Source organism: Bubalus kerabau, chromosome 18, assembly GCF_029407905.1.
Source record: "Bubalus kerabau isolate K-KA32 ecotype Philippines breed swamp buffalo chromosome 18, PCC_UOA_SB_1v2, whole genome shotgun sequence".
Lineage (NCBI taxonomy): Eukaryota > Metazoa > Chordata > Mammalia > Artiodactyla > Bovidae > Bubalus > Bubalus kerabau.
In genome coordinates this window covers 9,625,649-9,652,156 of record NC_073641.1, presented here as the reverse complement: position 1 = coordinate 9,652,156, position 26,508 = coordinate 9,625,649, and the positions used below count along the sequence as shown (strand labels likewise).

Below are 26,508 nucleotides of genomic sequence, written 5' to 3'. Positions count from 1 at the left end.
GTTTTCTGTTTTATTTCTATTGTCCACTTGTTTTCTTTTTAAATTGAGTTTACTAATGTAAATGCAACGTGTTTGAGTAAAACACTATAAAACGATACGTGCTGTGCTTTAACATCTCATCTCAAACATATGGTGGTTATGATTATGATTTATTTTTACAGTATGCTCTTCAATATGCAAAACATACCTCATATATGTACAAAACACATAATTTTCTCATAACTCACCTAGGATATAAAGTGGTATTTTTATTTTAATTTTTGATCTGTTAAAGTTCTGCAGAGATTAGACATCCACATTGCCCAAAGCTCGGTGATAGAGTCAGGACTCAGATCGAGGCCTTCTGACCCTAGAGCCTGAACCCTCTACAGACGTCCACATTGCCCAAAGCTCGGTGATAGAGTCAGGACTCAGATCCAGGCCTTCTGACCCTAGAGCCTGAACCCTCTACAGACGTCCACATTGCCCAAAGCTCGGTGATAGAGTCAGGAGTCAGATCCAGGCCTTCTGACCCTGGAGCCTGAATCCTGTACCCTCAGCTCTGAGGTCGGTAGAGCTGTCGTCATCTTCTGAAACTAAAGATCATGTGATATTTTTGGATAATAAAAATTAGATATGGTTATTCATGTAGCTAGTTCTCAGACTTGTAATTTGAATGGAACTATGAAAAACTACAGAGAAGGCAATGGCACCCCACTCCAGGACTGTTGCCTGGAAAATCCCATGGATGGAGGAGCCTGGTGGGCTGCAGTCCATGCTAAGGGTCGGACACGATTGAGCGACTTCACTTTCACTTTTCCCTGTCATGCATTGGAGAAGGAATGGCAACCCACTCCAGTGTTCTTGCCTGGAGAATCCCAGGGCCGGGGGAGCCTGGTGGGCTGCCGTCTATGGGGTCGCACAGAGTCGGACACGACTGCCGCGACTTAGCAGCAGCAGCAGCATGAAAAACTCATCATTACTTAGAAAGAAAAGTAATTCTCTGTGAAATAGTTCTATACTGTTCACTTTTAAGAAGAATCTGTCCTATAAATTATGGCTTGCCTTGCCTTTGTAATTACCCTGTATAACTTTTTGCCAAGGAATTCTGGATAATTTTCAAATTGCTATTGTTAGGAAAAAAGATTACCATGCATGACTTCAGTGCAGAGGATGGTACTTGGCTAGGGCCCTTTGTGACCAACTCACTGTTAGGGGATAACTTAGGTTGGCCTTTTGGACTGCCAGGCCCACTGGGTCTTTCCAAATAAGAAAGTCATGGTGCCATGGCCAAGGCCATTCAAAGCAAGGTCAGGCTTCTATTTTCAACTTTCCTCCAGGCTCTTCAACTAAAGCACGAGCCTAAGGCAACCATGTGCTTTTACTTATGGAGAACAAAAGAAAATAGTGCTTCTAAAGGTCTGTTGCTGATGCCTTATTTTAGTAACACATTTTGCAGCATTTTCTTTTACCTCTAACCTTAAGTGGTATCTTAATGGGAGGTGGGCATCAGTCCTAAGTCCACATGGCCTCTGTTGGATGGGTTTGGGTGCCATAAATGGCTTTAGTGACATTCTGTTGCACATTCATGTAAGATTTCTAGAACATGTAAGAAAAACATGTTTTTATTATCTTGCCTTCTTACACTTTCACATATGTTGCCAATATAATGATAGAAATAATAGGTGGTCGGGCAAACAGGAAGAAAACAGCAGGTCACTTAAAGGGATAAAGTTAAACTATATAAACCAGTGATAATTCAAACAAAATCCCAGGAAGTACTGGATGGAAGATCTGTTGAAAGATGAGCAAAGACTAGAAGGATTTGTATAATGCTCTGATGCATTCTTTTTTGGAGGCTGCAGCTAATATTACAAATAGCCTTTGTGTGTTAGTCACTCAGTCATGCCCAACTCTGTGATCTCATGGACTGTAGCCCACCAGGCTCCTCTGTCTGTGGAATTCTCCAGGCAAGAATACTGGAGTGGGCAGCCATTCTCTTCTCCAGGGGATCTTCCCAACCCAGGGATCAAACCCTGGTTTCCTGAATTGTAGGCAGATTCTTTGCCATATGAGCTACCAGGGATGCCCTCAGGAAATAGCCATTAGGAACTTTTAAGAACATAATTTTAGGTGACTGTTTCTTTACCTTCTAATAATTGTTATGTATATAGATCTCAGTTCATACGGAATTTTGCTTAAAGGCTACAGTTTAAAATTATAAAAATAAATGACAACTCAGGTCAAAAAAAAGTCAGACTTGTTGAATATGCAGAGAAAATCATGTGACTTAATTTTTCACTTTTAACAAACATGGTTAGAATGTTATACTTGTATCCTAAGTATATCCTATATACTTGTATAAAGTATATAGGAACTATTCCTGGAGCTCAAGTTTACTTGAGCATTCAAAAAACAATAGCATGTTTTAGAGTTGTGAGTGAGAGACAAACAGAAACAAATCATTAAGAAGATTACATCAGAAATATTCAAGTTGAATCCTTTTTGTAAAGGTCCTGATTTAGTAACGTTGATGATGAGTGCATACTTTCAAATCTTCCATAGAATTTTTTAAAAAGCTTTGTTATGATTTCTTTTAGGAATCATTGTTTTCTGGAATCCGTTCACGTTCATATTCCTGCTCATCACCCAAAATTTCTTTAGGAAAAACTCGATTGATCCGTGATTTCACAGTGTGTAATTCAGTTGAAGGTAAGCATTATTTACCATTTGGCTGTGAAAGCATTCTTTTCCAGAGTGGATTTTCAATTAGTAAAAGTGCATAAAACATACAAGAGGAGCAGGCAAGTATTCTAAATTTCATTTTCACTATTGAGTTTTCTAAACTTAGCAAAACCCTCAGCTCACTGGATATCACATAAAGCATAAATTTTATTTTGATGAAATCACAAATATGTACACACCTCTCTGCTGCCTTATTTTTTTTTTAATAAAATGTTTTCCTCAAGGGCCTTATTTTTTTTTAATAAAATGTTTTCCTCAAGGGCAGTGTAAACTAGAATTTATTCTAGGTGAGAACTTTAGAGAATTTTATTTAAGTAAATTAGTGCTGAAATAACCCAACTCCCCAGAGGCAAAGCATTGCAAAATGGATTATCTTCATTTCTTTATCTAATAAGGAACTTTAGCAAGTTAAAATAACAGAACATACTTGAAACACAAATAGGTATATCTCAAACAGTATTTTTTGTGGCCCATGTAAACAATTATAGATAAACTTTTATACAATCAAATTTTAATTAGAATACAGCATACCTACAGAGAATTGTTGGAGAAGGCAATGGAACCCCACTCCAGTACTCTTGTCTGGCAAATCCCATGGACGGAGGAGCCTGGTAGGCTGCATTCCATGGGGTCACGAAGAGTCGGACACGACTGAGTGACTTCCCTTTCACCTTTCACTTTCATGCATTGGAGAAGGAAATGGCAACCCACTCCAGTGTTCTTGCCTGGAGAATCCCAGGGACGGGGGAGCCTGGTGGGCTGCCGTCTATGGGGTCACAAAGAGTCGGACATGACTGAAGTGACTTAGCAGCACAGAGAATTGATGCTTTTGAACTGTGGTGTTGGAGAAGACTCTTGAGAGTCCCTTGGACTGCAAGGAGATCAAACTAGTCAATCCTAAAGGAAATCAGTGCTTAATATTCATTGGAAAGACTGATCCTGAAGCTGAAACTCCAATACTTTGGTCACCTGATGTGAAGAACTGAGTCATTGGATAAGACCCTGATGCTGGGAAAGATTGAAGGTGGGAGGAGAAGGGGACGACAGAGGATGAGATGGTTGGATGGCATCACTGACTCCATGGACATGAGTTTGAGCAAGCTCTGGGAGCTGGTGATAGAGAGGCCTGGCGTGCTGCAGTCCATGGGGTTGCAAAAAGTCGGCCATGACTGAGCAACTGAACTGAACTGAACTGATACCTATAGAAAAAAGTGCATATTATAAGCATGTAGCTTGATGAATTTTCAAAAGTGAATTCAGATAAATAAGTAGAATAGTTGTGGGCAACTCAGAGCTGCCCTTGTAGTCTCTCTTAGCTACTATCCCAATTGTTAGCTTAATTCTGGAGTGTGATTATTTAATACTTTCTGTTCATAGTGTATTATGTAATAATTACATTTAAAGGTGTTATTGAGAAGTATTAATGTCAGTCTGTAGTATATAGTATTATTACAAATTTTTTGTCAGTATATCAGATAATGCCTTTTTTTGGTCCATTATCTATCCTTAAGAGTCTTAGAGGACTCAGAAAGCAAGAGATGTGCTTAAGTATTCTCAATATTTGGAATATTTAAAATAGAACATATTTTACTCCTTTTTTCTTATTCTTGCTTTGTTACATTGCCATTATTTTGCATTTTAATGCTATGTGGAGCAATATCGAAAGCATAATCTTTGTGCTTGGACTTGCCATTCTAAAACAATGACTCATGAATGGCTTCAGTCAATATTTGCTGAATGAATATACTAGACAAAATGCATAAAATACAAAACAAGTGCTGCAGGCATTTTTTTTTCCTTTTTCTTCCTGGGATGTCTTTTTGGAAGAAGAGAAAACAACACTGATACAAATGTCAGTTTTGATTTTTAGAATGAAAAGATGGAGAGAAAGGACTAAGAAAAACAAGGATACAACTACCTTGAGGGGACAGGAGTAGACGATGGATTGAATTTGCCCTGGATTTTTTTTTTTTTAATACCATAAGTCTTTCTAGGATCTCCAGGTCCCCCTGACCTTAGCTTAGGTTGGGATTCCTTTTAATGGCAGCTTGGATACCTTTCAGTAATAGTCTTAGAGATGGCGAATTAACTTTGTGCTATAACTATTTGGAGAACACTTAAGTTTTCTGTGCAGTGTGCAAAATGGTACCTTTGGCATTTTGTCTCTAGTATCTCTGATTGTAAAATTCTGAAAGTTATGATGTTTGAAATCTCAGATGACTGAGAGAAAAAATTGAAGTTTGTAAGGGAAAGAGCCCTGATTTATGAGTTCTTTAATGAATAAGGAAGGGTATTTTTGCTTTACATACATTCCTTAAATCTTTGCATTTGAATTAGAAAGAATAAGAAACTGAAATTAATTCCCTGTTTTTTTTTCTGTGAATAAAAGCTTGTCTTTAGACAGTATATTTAAAAATAGGACAGTTGAATGAAGTTTGATACTCTCCAGAGGTAAGAATTACAAACAGGCAATTTAGGTTGAGGTTACACACTAAATGTACAAAGATTCCAATGGATATTCTCCTATGGTAGCAAACATTTGGGTTGATAACATTTAGGTCAGTCAAAATCATAGGACTGCGAAGAGTAAATTAACCCTTAAGGAAAAAGAAATAATTTTAACTGTGTGTGAGTGTGATCACATGTGTATGATCACAGCACATGTATGAAAGCTTGGCTGCTTCAAAGGTGTGTTCTAATGTTTCATTGTTCAGTCTGCTTAATCAGAGGTAAATTGACATTTGTGTTCTTATAAATCCTCAATCAGTGAGTTTTGAGTAGCTCTAAATTTTTTTCTATTTGAGCAGAGTCCAAGTTTCCTTTTCCTCAGTGGAAAACTCCTGTGCAGGAGCTATAATATAGATACACAAAGATAGGATGGGCTTTTGGTCTTTTTTATACTTATTTGTAATGTTTTGTCTTCCTTATCATTTCCAAAGGGTTACTTATGATAATTTCTCATGCTTTTTTTTTTTTTGGTTCTGTTTTTTTGAGTCCAGAGTAGAATGGTGGCAACTTTATTATTTAATGCTTTATACATGAAACAAAATTCACTATAATTCCTTTTGGTAGTTCATGGGTTTAGATAAAAAGGAATATTCTCAATGTTGAAATGACAATTACAGCATCCCAGTGCTCTACATGTAAGAATTTGAGGAGTGAAGTGAATGTACTTTTGAACATTGTTGTGCTCTGATGGATGGAATCCTGTTAGACTTTGTCCAGTTGCCTGAGTCTGATTCTGTTACTTTATTAGCTTGATTATCTTGGCTAAATGGCTTATTCTCCTGACATCTCAGTCTGTGTACAATAAGAATAATGCTTTCTGCCCATGACATAATTTGCAGAATATTTAATGGGAAGAAAATAAAAGTCTTCAGATTCTTCACAGTGGGTTTTCTACTACCTACAAGATAGTCTTGGGTTCAGCATTGAAATTCCACATTTCAGAGGACATGTTTTTCTTAGTTTTCCTCCATGTCCATCTGGCCCATTTCCCTTTGCAACCTCGCTGTGCCTCTTCACTCTCCCGGACTCTGACAGTGAAGGGCCTGTCCCTGCTGTGTGAATGTTGCGCTCCACAGCGGCCGCCCCTCCTTCAGTCTCTCTCACTGTGTATGTCTGTGTCTCTGCTCCATTCCTGTAGTAGATACTCCAGCTGGGCAAACAAGCTGGTGCTAAGCTGTTTGCAGGAATCTCCTCTTTCTACTCTCCCACCCCCAAGCCCACTGGGGGAGGGACTCTCCCCTTCCCGTAAGCTGCAAAGCACATCTCCAAACTGACTGCTCTGTGAAGGCATTACAGGTATATTAAAACGGACTCTCCCTTAGGCTGGCTTGCAAGACTTTTCTTTTAAGCTTTGCGAAAAAGCCACTAAGATGTTTATTGATTCTGTATTATGTTGGGAAACGAGTGGTAAGAATAAGGAATGAAGGGATAGGAGGGAAATCTGGGGGAGAATGGATATGTATATGTATGGCTGAATCCCTTTGCTGTCTATCTGAACTATCACAGCATTGTTAATTGCTGTGTTCCAATATAAAATAAAAAGTTAAAAAAAAAAAAAAGAATAGGGGATGAAACCCTAGTGAGAGATACTGAGAAAGATAGAACTGGTTTTCCACCCTTCTGAAAATGTCTGCTGCCCCTTGCTGCTGCTGCTGCTGCTAAGTCACTTCAGTCGTGTCCGACTCTGTGTGACCCCATAGATGGCAGCCCACTAGGCTCCTCTGTCCCTGGGATTCTCCAGGCAATAACACTGGAATGGGTTGCCATTTCCTTCTCCAGTGCATGAAAGTGAAAAGTGAAAGTAAAGTCACTCAGTCGTGTCTGACTCTTAGCGACCCCATGGACTGCAGCCTACCAGGCTCCTCTGTCCATGGGATTTTCCAGGCAAGAGTACTGGAGTGGGTTGCCATTGCCTTAACTTAGTTCATAAAATCATTAAATGTTGCCATGTTTTGGGCTCCTCTCCATTTTCTCCAAATTAGGGAAAGTGATAAAGAAATCTGGAGCAGTGCCCTAGTTATACAGAATAACTTGTTTTCTTGTTATTTGTTAACTGGTGGTATGTATAATGATAACGTAGAGTTGAATACATTGTGTGCACTTCAGACTAACACATGACTGCTCGTTCGTCTGCCTTCGTTTTCATTTTATTGTTCTGTGTCTTGTAGAGCAAAGAGCTTACAGCTTGCCGGAGCCACCCAGAGAACAAAGGTATTTTAACTCTTTCAGATTTCCTGAGGCACTGTTTGATCCATCTCTGGAAATGTTCAGCCATCATTTTCGATACCTGTTCAGTAGTTTGTGAGAGGTTTTGCATAAAGAGCCTGCTTGAGGCTTTGCTCCCTTTGTGATCTGCATGGGTGTACATGTGCCAGCTTCTCCATTCAGTCCCTGGATGAGCAGGGCTCAGGACTGGGGACAGAGTAGGCTGGGGTTATTTTCAAAGCCTAACACTTCCATGCACAGGACAGTGGGGAGCAGTGTGAGACCACCTGCTTTAGAAAGGCATCAGGTTCTCACAAGGTCTGTCCGCCACAACAGGAAGACTGCTGCGTGATAACAGGCCCCGGTGCCAGCTACAGAAAGTGTCTAACATCCCTGCTGTCTGTTATCATGGAGTCTTGTTTAGAAGTGTTAAGTTTGAAACAAAGAATAAATGATACAGAAAACGCTTTGAACATTATCAACTTTCTGATTAATATGCAGATTTGAAAGCTGTACGCCCTAAGCTGCTCTTTCCTCTAGAAGGTAAAACTGTCCTTGGAGTGAACCTTGGGCAGCCGATGAGCCAACAGACTGGACCGCTGTGTTCTGTGGGTCTTGAGAAACTAACTGTTCATGAGTCACACTGTGAAATAGCCTTGGGGTTATGTCAGACATGGCACAAATGTTTGACTTTGAGAGACCATATGAGAAGGAAGAAAATAGTTTTAATTTGGGTGCTATTAATGCTCAAACTCTGAGATCTTATACTATATAGATCAGAATGGACTATTTTGCTTTACATCTTGGACTGTAAGTATGAAGAAGAAAAAGAAATCTCCTTTTGTTCCTTTCTATTTTTTGGAAACCAGAATAGAAATTTTGAAACAGAGACAGACTTAGAATGCCATTTAAGCATAGGCCGATGAGGATGGCATCAGGACAATGACGATGATGACAGGAGAGAGCAATGACTGTTGTTGGGTGTTTTTATGTGCCTGGCACCATTTTAGATGATTTATGTTTATTACTTATTTGAATTATTTACGGACTACTTCTGGAATTTGTTCATCATCCTGGTCATCATTTTGATTAGCAGTCTTCTCCTTGCCATCTTTTTAACAATTGAAGAAGTAGGCTGGGGTTATTTGACTGATTGTAAAGATTTATTTTTTAAATCAAAAATATTTTCCATCAGGAGAGGAATTTAAGACTGAGTGAGCCAATGTCAGAATCAGTTAAGTACTGACTTATAAAATGTGTTAGCTTGAATGGAGACACAGACAGAGAACAGACTCATGGACATGGGGCAGCAGGGAGGAAGGAGAAGGTGGGATGTATGGAGAGAGTAACATGGAAACTTACATAATCGTATGCAAAATAGATCGCCAATGGGAATTTGCTGTATGACTCAGGGAACTCAAATCAGAGTTCTGTTAACAACCTAGAGGGGTGGAATGGGGAGAGAGGTGGGAGGGAGGTTCAAGAGAGAGGGGACACATGTATACCTATGGCTGATTTGTGTTGATATTTGGCAGAGACCAACACAATTCTGTAAAGCAATTATCCTCCAATTAAAAAATAAATGAATTTAGAATTTAAAAATAAAAAGTAAAAGGGCTTGAACAACAACAAAAAGTGTTAGCTTGGATGGGATGTATAGGGATCATCTCTTTCTCTAATATTCCTCATTCCTGTTTTTTTTTTTTTTCCCCATTCTTTGGTCTGTCTCTGGTCTACATCCCGAAAGCATCCAACTTTCTTAGCCCTATCCCGTGGTGTATCCAGTAGAGTAGATCTTTCCTCACCCACTGTATTCCTGATAGCTTTTTGGTTACGCCAGTATGATACCTGCCTAGACCCTAATGCTTTGTTTTGGTCATGTTATAGATATTTACTTGAAGGTTTGCCTTCTTTATTTGCCTTCTTTATTTTGATCACTTAGTTTCTGGAAAAGAGTTCAGCCAGGTAAAAGGAGGGGAGGGGGGCTCATTTTGGACCTTGCAGGCTCATTCCTGTAGGAGCAAACACTTCATCTATCCCAAGTCCTTAGGATTATGTGGTATGACTCAGTTATTTTATTGCCACCATCCATCTTAAATCTGATGGATCTACTACCTTTTATTTAAAAAAAAAAACTGATCTGAGTGTTCAAAGTTGAAGTCTCAACTCTGTCAATTTTCAATTTGGATAACTGGAGCTTTTTAAACACTTAGATGCCAGGTTCTGAAAAAAACAAATAGGTTAGCGTATTGACTATGCCAAAGCCTTTGACTGTGTGGATCACAGTAAACTGTGGAAAATTCTTCAAGAGATAGGAATACCAGACCACCTGACCTGCCTCTTGAGAAACCTTTACACAGGTCAGGAAGCAACAGTTAGAACTGGGCATGGAACAGCAGACTGGTTCCAAATAGGAAAAGGAGTACGTCAAGGCTGTATATTGTCACCCTGCTTATTTAATTTATATGCAGAGTACATCATGAGAAACGCTGGGCTGGATGAAGCACAAGCTGGAATCAAGATTGCTGGGAGAGATATCAGTAACCTCAGCTATGCAGATGACACCACCCTTATGGCAGAAAGTGAAGAGGAACTAAAAAGCCTCTTGATGAAAGTGAAAGTGGAGAGTGAAAAAGTTGGCTTAAAGCTCAACATTCAGAAAACGAAGATCATGGCATCTGGTCCCATCACTTCATGGGAAATAGATGGGGAAACAGTGGAAACAGTGTCAGACTTTATTTTTTTAGGCTCCAAAATCACTGCAGATGGTGACTGCAGCCAGAAATTAAAAGACGCTTACTCCTTGAAAGAAAAGTTATGACCAACCTAGATAGCATATTCAAAAGCTGAGACATTACTTTGCCAACAAAGGTCCATCTAGTCAAGGCTATGGTTTTTCCTGTGGTCATGTATGGATGTGAGAGTTGGACCATGAAGAAGGCTGAGCGCCGAAGAATTGATGCTTTTGAACTGTGGTGTTGGAGAAGACTCTTGAGAGCCCCTTGGACTGCAAGGAGATCCAACCAGTCCATTCTAAAGGAGATCATCCCTGGGTGTTCTTTGGAAGGAATGATGTTAAAGCTGAAACTCCAATACTTTGGCCATCTCATGCGAAGAGTTGACTCATTGGAAAAGACTCTGATACTGGGAGGGATTGGGGGCAGGAGGAAAAGGGGACGACAGATGATGAGATGGCTGGATGGCATCACCAAGTCGATGGACGTGAGTTTGAGTGAACTCTGGGAGTTGGTGATGGACAGGGAGGCCTGGCGTGCTGCGATTCATGGGGTCGCAAAGAATCAGACATGACTGAGAGACTGAACTGAAGATATTGAGGCTATATCCATATTATTAAGATATTTTAAATATCTGTTTATCTATTAAAAAGATAATATCAAGATTCTCTGAAGAATGGGGCTTGTAAAACTGTATTGTGGGTAATCTTATTGGTCATCAAATCAATAATAGAGTTAGGCATTCTTGTTCTGGGATGTGGAAAGAGTTTAAGTTTTTTATAGATTTTGATAAATTGAAGGCTGTTTACATTCTGTTACAAAATCAGTTGAGGAGTTTTTCCTCTGAGTTCTTCTCTAAAGTAGTAATTGTTGTGTAAGTGAATACCACATAGCTAAATTAGAGTTGAAACATAGAATCAACCAATCTTCTACATTTGCCCAGAAGTTACACTGCGATTTTCATTCTTATAATCTGAAAGTGGGTCATGTCTATGATACTCACTATCAGCTTAGATGATTCAGAGTTTCTAATATTTAGTGTTTCAGTATTTTTTGGTTTACTTTGTCACATCTTGGTTCTTCTCAGCCTTTGAATTTAAAGATTAAAGGGTATAATTTTATGTCATTTTTAGGAGCAGTATATGTTGTTGTTGTTCAGTCATTAAATCGTGTCCGACTCTTTGTGGCCCCATGGACTGTAGCACACCAGGCTTCCCTGTCCATCTCCCATACAGGATATTTGGTAAATTAGGTGCACATATAGGTTTTAAAACAAAGCTGTAACATTGTTCTTGATATAGTTTTCTGTAGCATGGGAAGGAATTTGGAGTAGAGTTAGGTAAACATGAATACGTTTTATTTGAGAGAGTGTTGTGTTTCTGCTGTGAAGAAGGAGATAGGACTTCTTAACTTCAGAATTCACATTGATCTTACCATTCTTTAGTTCCAAGAGTTAGATCTCCTCCCATATTGTTCTTCTCTTAGATATTGGATGGCTCTTGATGGGGTCCCAAAAGGTGTTCCAGAGAGGATTTTTTTTTCAGCTTTCAAATGTACTTTTTTCTCCATTCCATGTTATTCCAAGAGTTTTGCAAAGCAGAATGCTTAAAACACAAGGGGTATAGAAATTTATGGATATATTAAGCAGTGAGTTATCTGAGAAGGTGGCTGTGAAAGTAGAAGGAAAATAAGAGGGCCTGGGTTCCTCGTGTTATTCTGAGTAGTTGTAAGACACTTTCATTTTTGTTTACCTTTTAAACTATTTTCTGTAAGTAGCAAACCCAGTTTCACTAACTGCAGGGTTTCAGTGGCAGGACACACACCGTCCTGCAGGACCAAGAGGTAGCTCTGAAGTATTCCTTATTTATTTTAAATGCATTCATAGATATGAATTCGCAAGTCTAATAGAAAGGTCAAATAACTTAGTTTTGTTTAATGTGTACCAGGTAATTACATGTTATATTTAAGTGTGAGAAAGAACCTTAGAAATAATTTAGTCTTTGATTAGATAGGAAAAGTTGAAGTCCTAGAAAGCTGTCATTTTACATTTCATGCATATCTATAGTATGCTTGCTTTTGAGAAGTATTTCCCAGAGATGAATGTATTAGCCACTAACACTGACAAATGGGAAGCCTGAGGGGGATAGAGAGACATTGGTTATGAAATGTTTATTATGGAAATAGTCTGCAGAAATGTTATCTGCTTGATCTTTAATATATTCATGCTTTCTCTCTCTGTGATAGGATTAGAAATATCAGAAGATCGGAGACAGTTCTGGGAAAATAAGAAAGTTCCAGGGAAATTTTATTTTCATAGCTGGGACCATTTTTTTCCTCCTAAAGAGTGATTCTGTGGACTAGTGGAAAATAAATGATATTCGGTGTGTTCAAAGATTGGGTACAGTTACCTTTAGCTTACCTCTTATTTTGAGGGAGTTTCTATAGTCTCTCCTTTCCAACAGAGAGAGTCTCAGGTTGCAGAAAACGTGACTGAGTGGGAGAGACGGAACCCTGAGGCAGATGATCTGTTTCTCAGGCTATACAGACAAAGAAATGTGTGTCTTCTGAGTATTATCTCTGTTCCAAAAATAAATAAAATCTGTTTCATGTCATTAGTTATTTGGCTTCTGGGTACTAGAAAAATTCTATTAGCATGTTGAACAGGGAGATGAACGTTTTCAGAATAAAGTTGTGATTCTAGGATTTCCTTTGTTTCTCCAATATTTTAATATAAAATTTTTTTTAAAGTATTCAGAAAAGCTGAAAGAATTATATACTAGAATACCTGTTTCCACCACCTAGATTCTGTAATTGTTAGCATTCATTGTGAGATAGTTGCTTTATCACATACCTGTTCAAGTAAATATAAGATGTATTTTTGATAGTTTCTATTCTTATCTTTAGAATAACCATTAAAGGCTGAAAAAATATATATGTTTAAATATATGTGTAATATATATACACAAAAATATATGTGTAAAATACATCTGTGTATTTGTCTATACACACACATATGTATGTATGACTCCTGGTTTTTTTGCTCCCTCTGATAAGTTTTATAAGCTGTGATAACAGGTTCTTTTTTTGTAGAATTCAGGAAGAAGAATGGGATAAATACATCATACCTGCCAAATCAGAATCTGAAAAATACAAAGTGAGCCGAACTTTTAGCTTCCTCATGAATAGGATGACCAGCCCTCGGAATAAATCGAAGGTAATTAAGGTTTTATGCCTACTGTCTATAAAGCATGAATGGCTCAGTTTCTGAGCAATTAGTATCGTTTGCACTTTCCCTTTAAATTCACTTACCATATATTTTATACACACACATTTAAACATCTCTATATTTCATGTGGGGTATTTTCCAAGTCATTGGAAATACAGAGACCATGTCATCCTGGTAGAGGTTTCATTTTGGCGTTATTGTATCCCTTGGTGTGCAGCCCTTCTCTCCTGATAGAACACGTAAAGACTTTGTATGACTTCTGTACGTTGGCTGGCTCTGAGCATTTCTCTCTTCTTGTTTTTTTTCCCCACGTTGCTGCTGCTGCTGCCATACCTGAAGACAAAAGGCAAGGATGCCAAAGACAAAGAGAAACTGACTCGACATCAGTTTGTCCCTGGAACTTTCTCTGGGGTTCTGCAGTGTTTGGTTTGTGATAAAACGCTCCTGGGGAAAGAGTCATTCCAGTGCTCCAGTAAGTTCTTGGGCCCCACGTGGACTGTCTTCACGCTTCGCCTCCCGCGAGAATAAGCATCCTGAGGGTAGTGCCATCGCTCAGTGCACTCACACAGACATCTGTTTCTGTGTCTCCATGTGGTTTCATTAGCAAGCAGCGACCTGTGATGGCTGACTCCATACTTTTTGTCCACATGTGATAGTCTCTCCCTAAACAGGCTTGCATACCTCACTGCCTACTGATGTCTCCACTTGGAAGTCTGAGCAGCGTCACAAATGTTACGTGTCCCCCTGGGGCTCCTCTCACTCCCCTCTGTGCCCACCTACAAGCTGACCCTCTCAGTTAATGGCAGTCCCATCCTGCCAGCCAAATGCTTGTGCCAAAATTATTCCCACATCCAAGCCTTCAGCGTTACTCTTGGCTCTAGCTTCAAAATATATTAATATTTAGAGCCAACCACTTCTCACACCTGCCACTGTTAGCAGCTTGGTCTAAAGCGGCCATCTCAATGGCTTTGCAACTGGTTCCCTTGTGCATTTACTGCAGAAAGTATAGTTCTCAAAACCTCAGTCTGAGTGCGTTTGTCAAGGCATTGATCCCTGTGTTCCAATCCTCTTGACGCTTCATGTCATCCCCTGGGACAGCCAGAGCCCTGACAATGGCTCCAAGGCCCTCGTGGTCTCTCCTCCCATCCCCTCCCCGACTCCTCCGGTGCAGTCCCTCTGGCATCTTTGCTGTTCTTCCAGCATGCCAGGCTCCAGGCGTGCTCCTGCCTGTGGGCTCTCCTGCATATCCCCCTGCCTGCAGAAGTCTTGCCACAGTCAGCCGATGGTTTGCCCCCTCACCTCCTTCAGGTCTGCTCAGATGGCACCCCTTAGTTAGGCCTTTCCTGGCCACCCTTTGCTTGGCTTATTTCCTGTCCCCCTTTCCTCTTTTTTATCCCACTATAGCATTTCACATCATCTAACTTGCTCTCTGTTCTCTGTATCAATTTTATTATCTGTCTCCTTCACCAGATTATAAATTCTACGAGGGGTGGGTTTTTGTCTGTTGATTTTGTCCTCTGCTATGTCTGTAGTGCCTGGAATAATGCTTGGCATAGTTCAGTTCAGTTCAGTTCAGTCGCTCAATCGTGTCCGACTCTTTGCGACCCCATGAATCGCAGCACGCCAGGCCTCCCTGTACATCACCAACTCCCAGAGTTCACTCAGACTCACGTCCATCGAGTCAGTGATACCATCCAGCCATCTCATCCTCTGTCGTCCCCTTCTCCTCCTGCCCCCAATCCCTCCCAGCATCAAAGTCTTTTCAATGAGTCAACTCTTCGCATGAGATGGCCAAAGTACTGGAGTTTCAGCTTTAGCATCATTCCTTCCAAAGAAATCCCAGGGCTGATCTCCTTCAGAATGGACTGGTTGGATCTCCTTGCAGTCCAAGGGACTCTCAAGAGTCTTCTCCAATACCACAGTTCAAAAGCATCAATTCTTTGGTGCTCAGCTTTCTTCACAGTCCAACTCTCACATCCATACATGACCACAGGAAAAACCATAGCCTTGACTAGATGGACCTTTGTTGGCAAAGTAATATCTCAGCTTTTGAATATGCTATCTAGGTTGGTCATAACTTTCCTTCCAAGGAGTAAGTGTCTTTTAATTTCATGGCTGCAGTCACCATCTGCAGTGATTTTGGAGCCCAGAAAAATAAAGTCTGACACTGTTTCCACTGTTTCCCCATCTATTTCCCTTGCATAGTAGGGGCTTAGTAAATATTTGTGGAATGAAAGAATAACTCAGTACAAGAGAATTCAGGCCCAGGCAGATGAAATACATTTTGTGGTACTTGTTGGTGACCAGAATTCAGGAGACATTTTGGAAGTGGCATGGGAGTACAAAGGGAGGTGAAGAGCAGGGGAAGATTATATGTAAAGTTCTTCAATAAATTCCCAGAAAATGATTAAAAGTGTGAATCTATCCATTCACACATTGTCTTTAAGATGCCAGTTTCATTGCATGTTTGAATGTTGCTTTCCTTGGGGACTTGATTTCTCTCTTTTATGGGACCTGATGTAGCATCAAGCAAAAAGAATAAAACTACTCTAAAAAATAAAGTCTGTTCATTTAAAAAATAGCATCAAACAGTCTAGCTGTGATTTACTTTGCTAAATTTTGAGAAGTTTGCAGAAAGGATTGTTTGTGGATTGTTAATGGCTTGCCTCCATGACTTCCCTGGTGGCTTAGATGGTAAAGCGTCTGCCTACAATGCAGGAGAACCGGGTTCAATCACTGGGTTGGGAAGATCTCCTGGAGAAGGAAACAGCAACCCACTGCAGTATTCTTGCTTGGAAAATCCCTTGGATGGAGGGGCCTGGTAGGCTACAGTCCATGGTGTCGCAAAGAGTCGGACACGACTGAGCGACTTCACTTCACCACATTTGCGTGTGAGCAGCCAGTTTACTGGCGTGATGGCACATGCTTCATCAGTTGCGACTCCTTTCTTCTTCACAGGGTCAGACCCCTTCATCTGACCCCAGCCACATCTCTGACCTTTTTGTCCTCTCATTTTTATTTTTTTTACTAATTAAGAAAATTAAAATTGATTGATCTATTTATATTTGGCTGCACTGGGTCTTCATTGCTGGGTGTGGGCTTTCTCCAGTTGCGATGAGTGGGAGCCACCCTTCTCTGCGGGGCACAGGCTGCTTCTTGTGGTGACTTCTCTTGTTGCTGAGCACAGGCTCTAGGGTGAGCAGGCTTCAGTAGTTGCGCCTTGCGGGCTCCAGAGCTCTGGTTCAGTAGTTGTGACTCAGAGACTTAGTTGCTCCACAGCATGTGGGATCTTCCCGAACCAGGAGTCGAACCCATGTCCCCTGCATCAGCAGGTGATTCTTAACCACTGGACCACCAGGGAAGCCTTCTCCTCATTTTTAGATGAACTCCTCAAGTTGGGCTGCCTCCACCCACTGCTCTGGTGTCCATTCCTGCCACGTCTTCCTTAATGATCAGATTTTGACCTCTGTCCCTACTACTTAAAAGTCCTCTTCTGGATGGAAACACGGAGTCACTTTCTAGTCAGGTCTGAGCATCTTGCCTCGCTACTGTTCTCAGACTCCCTGCTCTCTCTCCTGTTTCCGTGTCTATTGTCCCTCCATGCAGAAGGATGTCCCCTTTTCCAGAGCACACTGCTCTTCTGTCCATCCCCTGGATGGTCTCCTTTGCCCTAACTTTGAGTGCCCTCCAAACTTGGTTCTCAGGCACTCATTCTTTTCTCTTTATTGTTTCTAAGTATAGTCACCCATATTTTATTCTAAAATATGGTATTTAGACCTGTTCTTCCCAGATGAACATCTTTATACCTCACTTGCTACTTCCATATTTCCAGTTGCATAGGGAGGCTGAGCCCCCATGTAACTTGTGGCCCTGTTTGAGAATTATGGCAGAGCTACCATATAAAACAATACTGTCCCCATCGCACCCCGTCTGTGGGCATCGTCCAGAGATTTTCTTGTCTCCCAGACCAAGGTGTCTGAAACCGACCTCACAGTCCACCTGCAGAAGGCTGTTCTTCCTGCTGGGTTTGTGATGCCAGCTAGAAACTTGGGCATGTTAGTCTTAGCGCCTCCTCTTTCTGTCCTCCTAGTCCGTGTGGTCCCTCTTCCATTTCCTTTCTCATGGTTCCTGCTCTGGTGGCTTCTCATCAGTGCTTCTGGGCTCTTGAGAGCAAACTGTGCTCGCTTCCCCTCTCTCCAGTTGCTTTCGCAGTTTATCATGGGCACTCTCACCACCTTCATCTTAATGAAGTGCTGCTTCCATCCACACATGTGCACTTGAGGACTTCTATGTTTTTCTGTGTATTCGGTTCTGCCTGTGAATATTACTATATCTAATCTTAAAAACACTATGATATAAAACAAATGATATAAATATTCAAAATCTTGTGGTGTCTGTATTCTTCTTTATTAAAGCCTGAGTTGCTAGTTTTCCACAAATATTTCTATAAAATTCTCCTTGTTTATAAATAGACTTCACTACTTACATTTTGATGTTACATGATTTGATGCACAGAAATTTACTAATCACAGCTTCACTGCAAATTTAGCTTTCATAAACTTAAAATTACCCTAAGGCAGTTAAATGCCTTTTATAAGAATTTTACATTGTCTAAAATTGATATTCTGTTGTCTTCCTTTTTGTTTGTATTCCTCTTAACTATTTCTGTGTTGTTAATTTGAGGCGTGTGTCTTTAGTTTAGCTATAGGTAATTATAATGTAACTGAGAGAACTTGTTTTATATTACGCATTTTTTCCTTATTTACATTTAATTTTACAACTGTCCACTATCTTTCATAGTTCTTCACTGTTTTCCTGGATGTCTGGTTTAGACCATATAGTGTTGGCTTTTATCTTCTCCAAGTATTTGGCAAGGTAGACTTTTTTAATATTTACTGATAATAAGTATTAATAAGGAGCTGTGGAAGGCTTATAACTTAATACTCTTATTTCTCTTATAGTTACTCTTTCCCTACCCCAGCCTCTATGAGTATACTGAATTAATTATTATATTTTTATAGTGTGTTTCATCTTTTAGGAATAATTTTATGTTTCAGTAATAATTAGCTATTTGTATTCAGTTCTGTGTCTCTACTTATGGTAACTTTGAAGATGCGGTACTCTAGTTTGGTGTCAGTGCTCACTTTTGCTGTATTTTTCCTTCAGTAAAAACTCCTAATTTTGATTCTATTTTTAATAGGCAATAAGATTTCAGATAATTTTTTCCCCAAGAAGTTTATTGGAATAACCTGTTTTCTGAAATCTCGTGTATCTAAGGTTATATCTTTGTTTCACACAGTAGCCAGTTTTATCTGGCTAAATAAATTCTTCAACCAAACCTTTTCCTCTGCAGATTTACCAATACTGGTCCCTTATATCTAGGCAGTTAGTATTATACTGAGAACTTTTAACTTTTTTAAGAGGACTTTTAATTTTTTAATCATACAGATATTGTCAGAATGTGTCTATTAGAATAGGTGCCATTTAATGGTTTTTTCCTAGAAAACAGTAAGACTTTTTTATTTGCCTTTTTTGGGTTCTTTTTAAGCCTTATAAAAGTTTTTGTCAGTTGTAGCTGTCAGATGTCACTTCTGGTCTCATCTTTTTGATTTCTTCCTTGGAGAAATGTGATCTGTTATCTGGCATCTTTGTATGACATCTTTTGTTTGATAATTATATGCTGCATTTTCTCCACGTTCTGGAGAGAATCTTTCAAGTTTAATTTCATAGTACTGCTTTGATACTTTGTCATATCGATTCTTCTCAATTTAGCTTAAGTTCCCACTCTTGCTCTTTTTCTTCCTTGAAGAGCTTTCTTGTCCCACAAAGCTCCGTTTGCCTCTCATCCTGTTGGCCTGTGGTCAAATCCTGTATTCCCTATATGGCCTTTGGTCTGTTTTGTGTATCTCAGGGAGGGCACATACCTGCATTTTTCTTCTTTTTTCTGGATTTTGGAATATTCAGTGGCTCCCTCTTGCTGTGAATTTTCAGTATAACTTGGTTTGGTGGTCTCTCCTAGCTTCTCCTTTTTCCTGTCTCATTCTCTTGTTCTGGGGTGAGGAGGAAGTATCCCATTTCAGTGATTGCCTGCAGGGCCAGTACGTGGATAGCCTGGCTTCTGCTCATTGGCCACTGAGGTGTTGACTAGATGCCCCGGAAGACCTGCAGGGGGAGGAAGAGTGTGGGCTCAGTGTCCTGCTCAGTTCTCATGGGGCTGCAGCTGCTGTCCAGCGTGGCTTAGACGGAATTCAGTGAGAATGTCTCCCCTTCCAGAAGGATTTGTCTCATGGAGTTTCTGATAAACCACAGGCTCCTCCATCTATACACAGCGTGTAGGGGTGCGGGTGGATGGGATGAGGGCGTCTTGGTGGGCCAGGTGGAGTGGGAGGGGGGAGAGGGCAGGAAGACATCAGTCTGGCAGGAAGTTGTCCCCATGCAGGGAGGTCTCTGAGCCTAGCCTGTGGGCAGGAGAAGTGTTCCCTTCCGCCTTTCAGTGAAGTGAGGCCACATTGTTTCATGAAATAAAACGTAGGCAAGCTGCTAACTGTTCTCTTTTAATTTGGTTTCCTCTAATTAGTAGGAATTCTCTCAGAGCCCAACAGTACATTTTTTTTCTAGCATTGTAGTGCGTTTTCCTTTCTTTCCGTCCTCATAGGCATTTCCCCCAGTGTGTGAGCAGGCAGTTGCCAGATGTAAGAGGTCCCTGATGAGTAAAGGGTGTGGAGCACTACATGAGTTCTCAGGCAGAAACGGAAGTGTGTGTCACGCGTAGTTTCAGCTGACGTAATCAGTAAGACCTTGTGCAGAAGGGGGAAAGTATCTCCAAGGAAATTAAAATATTAACAGTGTGTTCTGCTCCAGTGGTGGGACAAGAATGTGGTTTAAACATTTTTTCTTTCCTTTTTAAATTTTCTAAATAGTTTTAATGTTTACGTGTTATTTTTATTGTTGTTGTTCAGTCACTAAGTCATGTCTGACTCTTTGTGATCCCATGGACTACAGCACACCAGGCTTCCCTGTCCTTTGCCATCTCCTGGAGCTCACTCAAACTCATGTCCATTGAGTCGGTGATGCCATCCAACCATCTCATCCTCTGTCGCCCCCTTCTCCTCCTGCTCTCAGTCTTTCCCAGGATCAGGGTCTTTTCCAGTGAGTTGGCTTTTTATATCAGGTGGCCAAAGTATTGGAGCTTCACCTTCAGTATCAGTCCTTCCAGTGAATATTCAGGGTTGATTTTCTTTAGGATTGACTGGTTTTATCTCCTTGATCTCCAAGGATTGTTACTTTTATAATGATCCTTAAAGGCATGATGTAGCCTTATGCATTTCACTTTGCAGATTAATTTAAGTAAGATGGACGCTTTTCTCTCTTCTCCTTTTGTTCCAGACTGTAATGGAAACGTACATAAAGTCTGTAAAGATGCTGCCCCTCCGTGTACCAAGGTAACGTCTCAGCCTGTGTGGATATTACATGCTTGTGTGTAGCTCGCTGCTTCAATGTTATCTGTTTATATTTTTAGATCTACTATTACTGTCTCAATTTATTTTTAAAGTGGTCATTGTAATGATAACACATGCTCAAAGTGTATACTTATTCACTTAACTATGCACTTGTAGAAATAGAGGGAATGTTCTGTTTTTATTACATGATATGGGTGGGTTAGACTTTCTGTCAGGACCTACTTGGTTTACCATTGCAAACCTTGTGAGTATGGAAATGAAGTTTAGAGCACTCATTCTCAAATACCAGCCAACATCAGAGTCACCTGGAGGGCTTGTTAAAACACAGATTTCTGGGCCCCTCTCCCAGAATTCCTGATGCAGGAGGTCTGGGTGGGGGTTCTGAGAATTTGCCTTTCTGACGTGTTCCCAGGTGATGCTACTGGTCCCCAAACCACGCTTGAGGTGTGCTGGGCCAAACACTGAGGAACGTTCGCAGTGTCTGGGGGTGGGCTTGAGCAGATGGAGGGGTTTATCATCACGGTCCTTTGTCTCCCACTGGAAACCCAGGCCAGAAGTGCATGTGAGTGAGCACGAGGCCCCTTCAGAGGGAAGTGTGCGGTCTCCAACCCTGTGTTATTTGAAACACACGTTTTGTCAGGTCACAAAGTCGAGGGTAACATTTTAGTGCTCAAGGTCGCCGTGTCCTGTAGGTGGGAGGAATAGCCCAGAACAGAAAGAACAAGTAGGAAGGAGATAGCAATGCCGTGACTCCTCTCTGAGCCTGGGTTGGAACAGGAGCTGGAGATTTGCAGTCCCCTCAGGCATTTACCAAAGCCGGGCTCTTGCTGAGACCTGTTCTGGAGGCGCACCTCCCTTACAATGTGTACATCTCATTGTCATAACACTTTTCTCATGGTTGCGTTTTATGTCTTTTGCTTTGAATTCCTCTTTGTTTGAAATAAAAGAACATGAAAATGGCAAAGATAAGAAGCCTGTTCTGTTTAACTGTGGATGTTCTTGTAGTTGAGTGGTGCTTTGATCTTTCTTTTTGTGTTTCTAATGTTCTTTACAGAAATCCCAAGAGAAATATAATAAGAACAAACCACAGACCATCCTTGGAAGTAAGTGATATGAAAACCGGCAAGAACTTTTTTCCATTTCATACATACCACACATTCCCTGCCTCTTTCAGTTCTCCGATTTGCCCAGTTATTCCTCCTTTCATAGCATATGCTGGGCATGTTGTTCTTGTTTAGTCACTAAGTTGTGTTCGACTCTCTGCGACCCCATGGACTGTAGCCTGCTAGGATCCTCTGTCCATGGGATTTTCCAGGCAACAATACTGGAGTAGGTTGCCATTTCCTTCTCCAGGGCATCTTCCCAACCCAGGGATTGAACTTGAGTCTCCTGCACTGGCAGGTAGGTTCTTTATTCTGAGCCACCAGGGAAGCCTCATGCTGGGCAAAATTGGCATAATTTTTCTTGACAAAGAAAGCAAGAATTGCAGAAGCTCTGGCAACTTAGTAGCCTTTGTGCTACATGTGCTGTATGATCTTTTAGATTAGGGAAGGCTGAATGGAGGTCGTATTATGATGTTGCCTCAATTTTAAGATGCACATTAGTGTAATGGGCACTATTGATAACAGCCTCTTGGGGGGAAAGAGAAACACCATATTGAAGTGAAGGTTGCTTAGTTGCGTCTGACTCTTTGCAACCCCATGTCCATGGAATTCTCCAAGCCAGAATATTGGAGTGGGTAGCCATTCCCTTCTCCAGGGTATCTTCCCAACCCAGGGATTGAACCCAGGTCTCCCACATTGCAGGCAGATTCTCTATCAGCTGAGCCACCAGGGAAGCCCAAGAAAACTGGAGTAGGTAGCCTATCTCTTTTCCAGTGGATCTTCCCAACCCAGAAATTGAACCGGGGCCTCCTGCCTTGCAGGTGGATTCTTTCCCAGCTGAGCTACCAGGGAAGCCCGAACACTACATTAAATGTACATAATTTTATGTTTTCCTAGCAACAGCACATATTTATCTTGACCAATACATAAGACATGCTTCGTAAGAATCACAAGATAAGGATAAAGTCCTCAAGTTGAGAATCTATAGATTCTTATCAGTCTGTTATTCATTATCAGAGCAACCTCGTACCTTTTAGTAGCCAGCCTGAGGCTGTGATTGCATCAGCTCCATTAGAATGACAGTGAAATTTCAGGGTATACCTGTGTTTTGTTTGCATGTGGTTAAACTCAGTGATTCTGTTTTTTCTTGAATTATACATGGTTGAAATTGAAGTAATTGTCAGCCTTTGACAGTCTTTACATTGCATGCAAGAACCAGACAGACCATCGTCCTACGTTTGAAAATCCTTTGATTTGACGTGAGAGATGTCACAGTTTCTTCTGCTTCACATATTACATAGCTTGCCCTGTGGCGGGCACTTTACGTTCGTGGTCACTTTTCACTTCAGTGCTGCAACAGTGTGATCCGTGTTTTAAAAGCCATCTGAATCAGGGTTGTTAGGGAAGTATGCAAATTGATGGCAACGTGTGGCTGCGTGTGATGTTACACACGGGAAAACTAGTGCAGGCAAGTGTGGCATTGGTCACGCCCCTGCTTCTTCAGACATTGGTCACACCCCTGCTTCCTCACCAGAAGTCCCTTTGACCTCAGCTGGAAGACACTCCTCAAATTCGTAAGGTGAAGCATGAAAATCACTAAAAAGCATTTTAGACTTGATAGAATACCACCTGTTCCTTCTCTTGACTTAGGAGTCATGAGAATAAAATTAAATCATACATGTGTAGAATCCTTTGTAATGTCTTAGGTTTCTATATAAGTCTTTGTCCCCCTTTACTTGAGAAAGGCGTGTGCTAAGCAATCATACAGGATTGAAATATTTTCGGAGAGTCACTTTTAATACACATCAAATGCAAATGTGTAGATGCCCATCACATTTTAAACTGACCAGAAAGGTACTGAAGCATCATTTCATTTTTTGGTAAGTGAGAGAGAAGATCCCCGCTTGGCTTGCAGGTTTCACCTGCCTGACATTCTTACAGCATAAAGAACAGACTCGCCAGCATCATTCCAAGCCGTTGACGTGCTCTGTGTGTGTGTGTGTGTGTGTGTGTGTGTGTGTGTCTGCTTGTTTATATACACAGTGTGCGTTCTCGTAACAGTGCTAATAGCACCTTGTCTCTGTTTCCAGCTGGCTCTGAGGAGTGCAGCAGGATTTTACGGGCAAGCTGCCCCAGTGTTTCCCCATTCCATCTTCTGGTTTGTTTGTGGAATCCCAGCTGCCCCCAGTTTCTCCACGTGGGGATGCTGAAGCAGGCCTGAAGCCTGGTTCCAGGAGGGTGTGAGCTGGAAGGGACATTTCCAGCAGGTGTTGGGATGTGGCCAGGAAACTGGTTTCAAGGCTGGGCTTACAACGCGTTAGAAGCCGCCATTGGAGTGTTCAGCTTTCTGGCTTTTAAGTGACAGCCTTTACTCGTTGCCCTCTTTGGAAACATCATGAAGTGTCCATTCTGATTTCCAGATTCTTCGTTTCGAGACGTCCCATCGCCTGGGCTCTCCTTGCATCCTTCCTCCTCCATGCCTATCGGGTTGCCAACCGGGAGGAAGGAGATGGCAGGGCAAGTGCATCCCTTGTCCAGAAGTGTCCCAGGCACCGCCTTGGAAAGGTAAGGCTCGCTGAGGTGTGACGCCTTGCGGTCTCAGTGTAGCAGCCCGGGCTGACTGTCCTCCCTGCCCCTCCAGCTTCAGGAGGCCGGGGGCATCCTTGGAGTCTGAGAATGATGGCAGCAGCTGGAGAAGCAGGTCTCACTCTGACGAGCTGTTCCAGCCCATGGGCTCGTCCCCCTCCACGGACTCCTTCTTAACGGAAGGTGAGGAGAAGACGCCCTTGCGCTGACATGGGTTTCTGTGAGCATTTGCTGAAAGGGATGTTTTCCGAAGGACATAAGATGGAAGCATTTTTCTTTTATCCTGTTTAAGAGAATTCTGTTTCATGGTGTCTCTTTGGTGCAGGTTCTTCTGATAAAAACAATGAACACTGAGCTCCAGAAGAGACTCCCAGATAGTGGCCAAGGGAACATGATGTATTTTTTAAAGGGACATACTCTCCAAAGAATGTGTCATAAACATCATGAAGAGAAAGATGTTCTTTAAAATTTTTTTACAGCTGTTGATGAATTGGAATAGGATCATACTTTAAAAAATATATATATATATATATATTTCAGTTACTTAAGACTGGACTTGTCTGGATCTCTAAGATATTTATCCCCTTGTGTTGCCTCCTACTTCTGGGGGAATAAAAGCATTTTTTAAAAACATGTTTGTGGACAGGACAATCTGGGGAATTGCTTGCTGTATCCAAGCTGTATTAACAGGCAGAGGAAAACCAAATGAAGGGAGAGGAGTGGTGAGAGAAAGGGGTAGGCTCTTCCCCATACATCTGCTTATTTTAAGTCCATTGGCATCACGTCTGTACTTTTCTGAGCTGGATTCTCTCTGAGGGGTGCTGTTCGGACAAATAGAATTTAGTTTTCCTGAAGGGGGTATGTGTGTGTTGTCAGATTCTCTCAGAAAAATCTGTACTTACATGTGACTCACAGCCTCGTACCCTGCTTCATGTTTATATTGAGGATAGCAAGGCAAGTGAAGAGCAAACCAAGTGGACACGTACAAGATTCAGTGTTGAGCGAACAGTGCAGAGTAACGTGGGGCCAAGAAATCAGTGAGTTCAAGACTGTGTGAGCACGTGTGAACTCTGCAGATGACCAAAAATAAAACTCAAATAGAACAAGCCAAACAAATGAAAGAATCTTTTTTTTTTTTTTTGGCGTATACACACAGCAGCTGTTAATACCTGATTCTGCTTTGCTTTTCATGAGTAATCTGGACCATTTCACTAGTTTGGTTTCAGTCGTTTCAATTCTGTATCACAGTATTTTGACTTCGTTGTTTCTATGTTCATAGCGGGTTTCTTTAGGGCGATGAATCCATAAACATAGGCACTTGAGAAGGTCTGTTTGTGTTACACGTGTTCACCCACTTTAGCTTTTCTTTTCTTAACGAATGTTAGATGTCGTGGATTCATCTCTGTGGAGTGACCTCAGCGGTGATGCCCAGGAGTTTGAAGCGGAATCTTGGAGTCTGGTGGTGGACCCTTCATTTTGTAGTCGGCAGGAGAAGGATGTCATCCAAAGACAGGATGTCATTTTTGGTAAGCATTATAATCATGGTCTCTGGGTTGCAGCAGTGTGGTGCAGAGGAAAGAGCATGGATTCAAGCCGGAGTTCAAATTCTGGTTCTACTATTTCCTAGTCACTTAGTCTCAGATATAATAATAACTCACCTGAAACTCAGTTTTTCCTTTTGTAAAATGGGGATAATGAGGCTCAGGATCAAAATGTTGTGAGGCTTAAAGGAGGCATTGTACATGCTTGGTACAAAGCAGATTTTATTTCTTCTACCCTTTTCAAGTTGAGTTAGGCCTGGTCTCTACTTGTTTGCCTCTTCTGTTGTAAGAATCACAGAGAATGTTCGCGTTTTTAAGGTGGGTAGTCAAGGCCGCTGCATTTACGGCCTTGTAGTTTGCCTGCACACACCAGGGACGGTCACTCACGAGATGCAGTGGAACTGACAGCACCTGGGCTGG

General features: G+C 41.2%; 1 protein-coding gene across 7 annotated transcripts in view; it reads left to right on the top strand.

Moving 5' to 3' along the window:
* ARHGEF28 (Rho guanine nucleotide exchange factor 28) overlaps nucleotides 1–26,508 on the top strand; it is a 346,823-nt gene that overhangs the window by 244,481 nt on the left and 75,834 nt on the right. For all 7 annotated transcript variants that reach the window (XM_055554799.1, XM_055554792.1, XM_055554797.1 and 4 more), the window contains exons 13-21: nucleotides 2,580–2,691; nucleotides 7,401–7,443; nucleotides 13,263–13,386; nucleotides 13,738–13,870; nucleotides 20,785–20,840; nucleotides 21,913–21,961; nucleotides 24,382–24,526; nucleotides 24,603–24,730; nucleotides 25,933–26,073. In XM_055554799.1, the coding sequence (XP_055410774.1) occupies nucleotides 2,580–2,691; nucleotides 7,401–7,443; nucleotides 13,263–13,386; nucleotides 13,738–13,870; nucleotides 20,785–20,840; nucleotides 21,913–21,961; nucleotides 24,382–24,526; nucleotides 24,603–24,730; nucleotides 25,933–26,073 (931 nt within the window). The remainder of the gene's footprint in view (nucleotides 1–2,579; nucleotides 2,692–7,400; nucleotides 7,444–13,262; nucleotides 13,387–13,737; nucleotides 13,871–20,784; nucleotides 20,841–21,912; nucleotides 21,962–24,381; nucleotides 24,527–24,602; nucleotides 24,731–25,932; nucleotides 26,074–26,508) is intronic.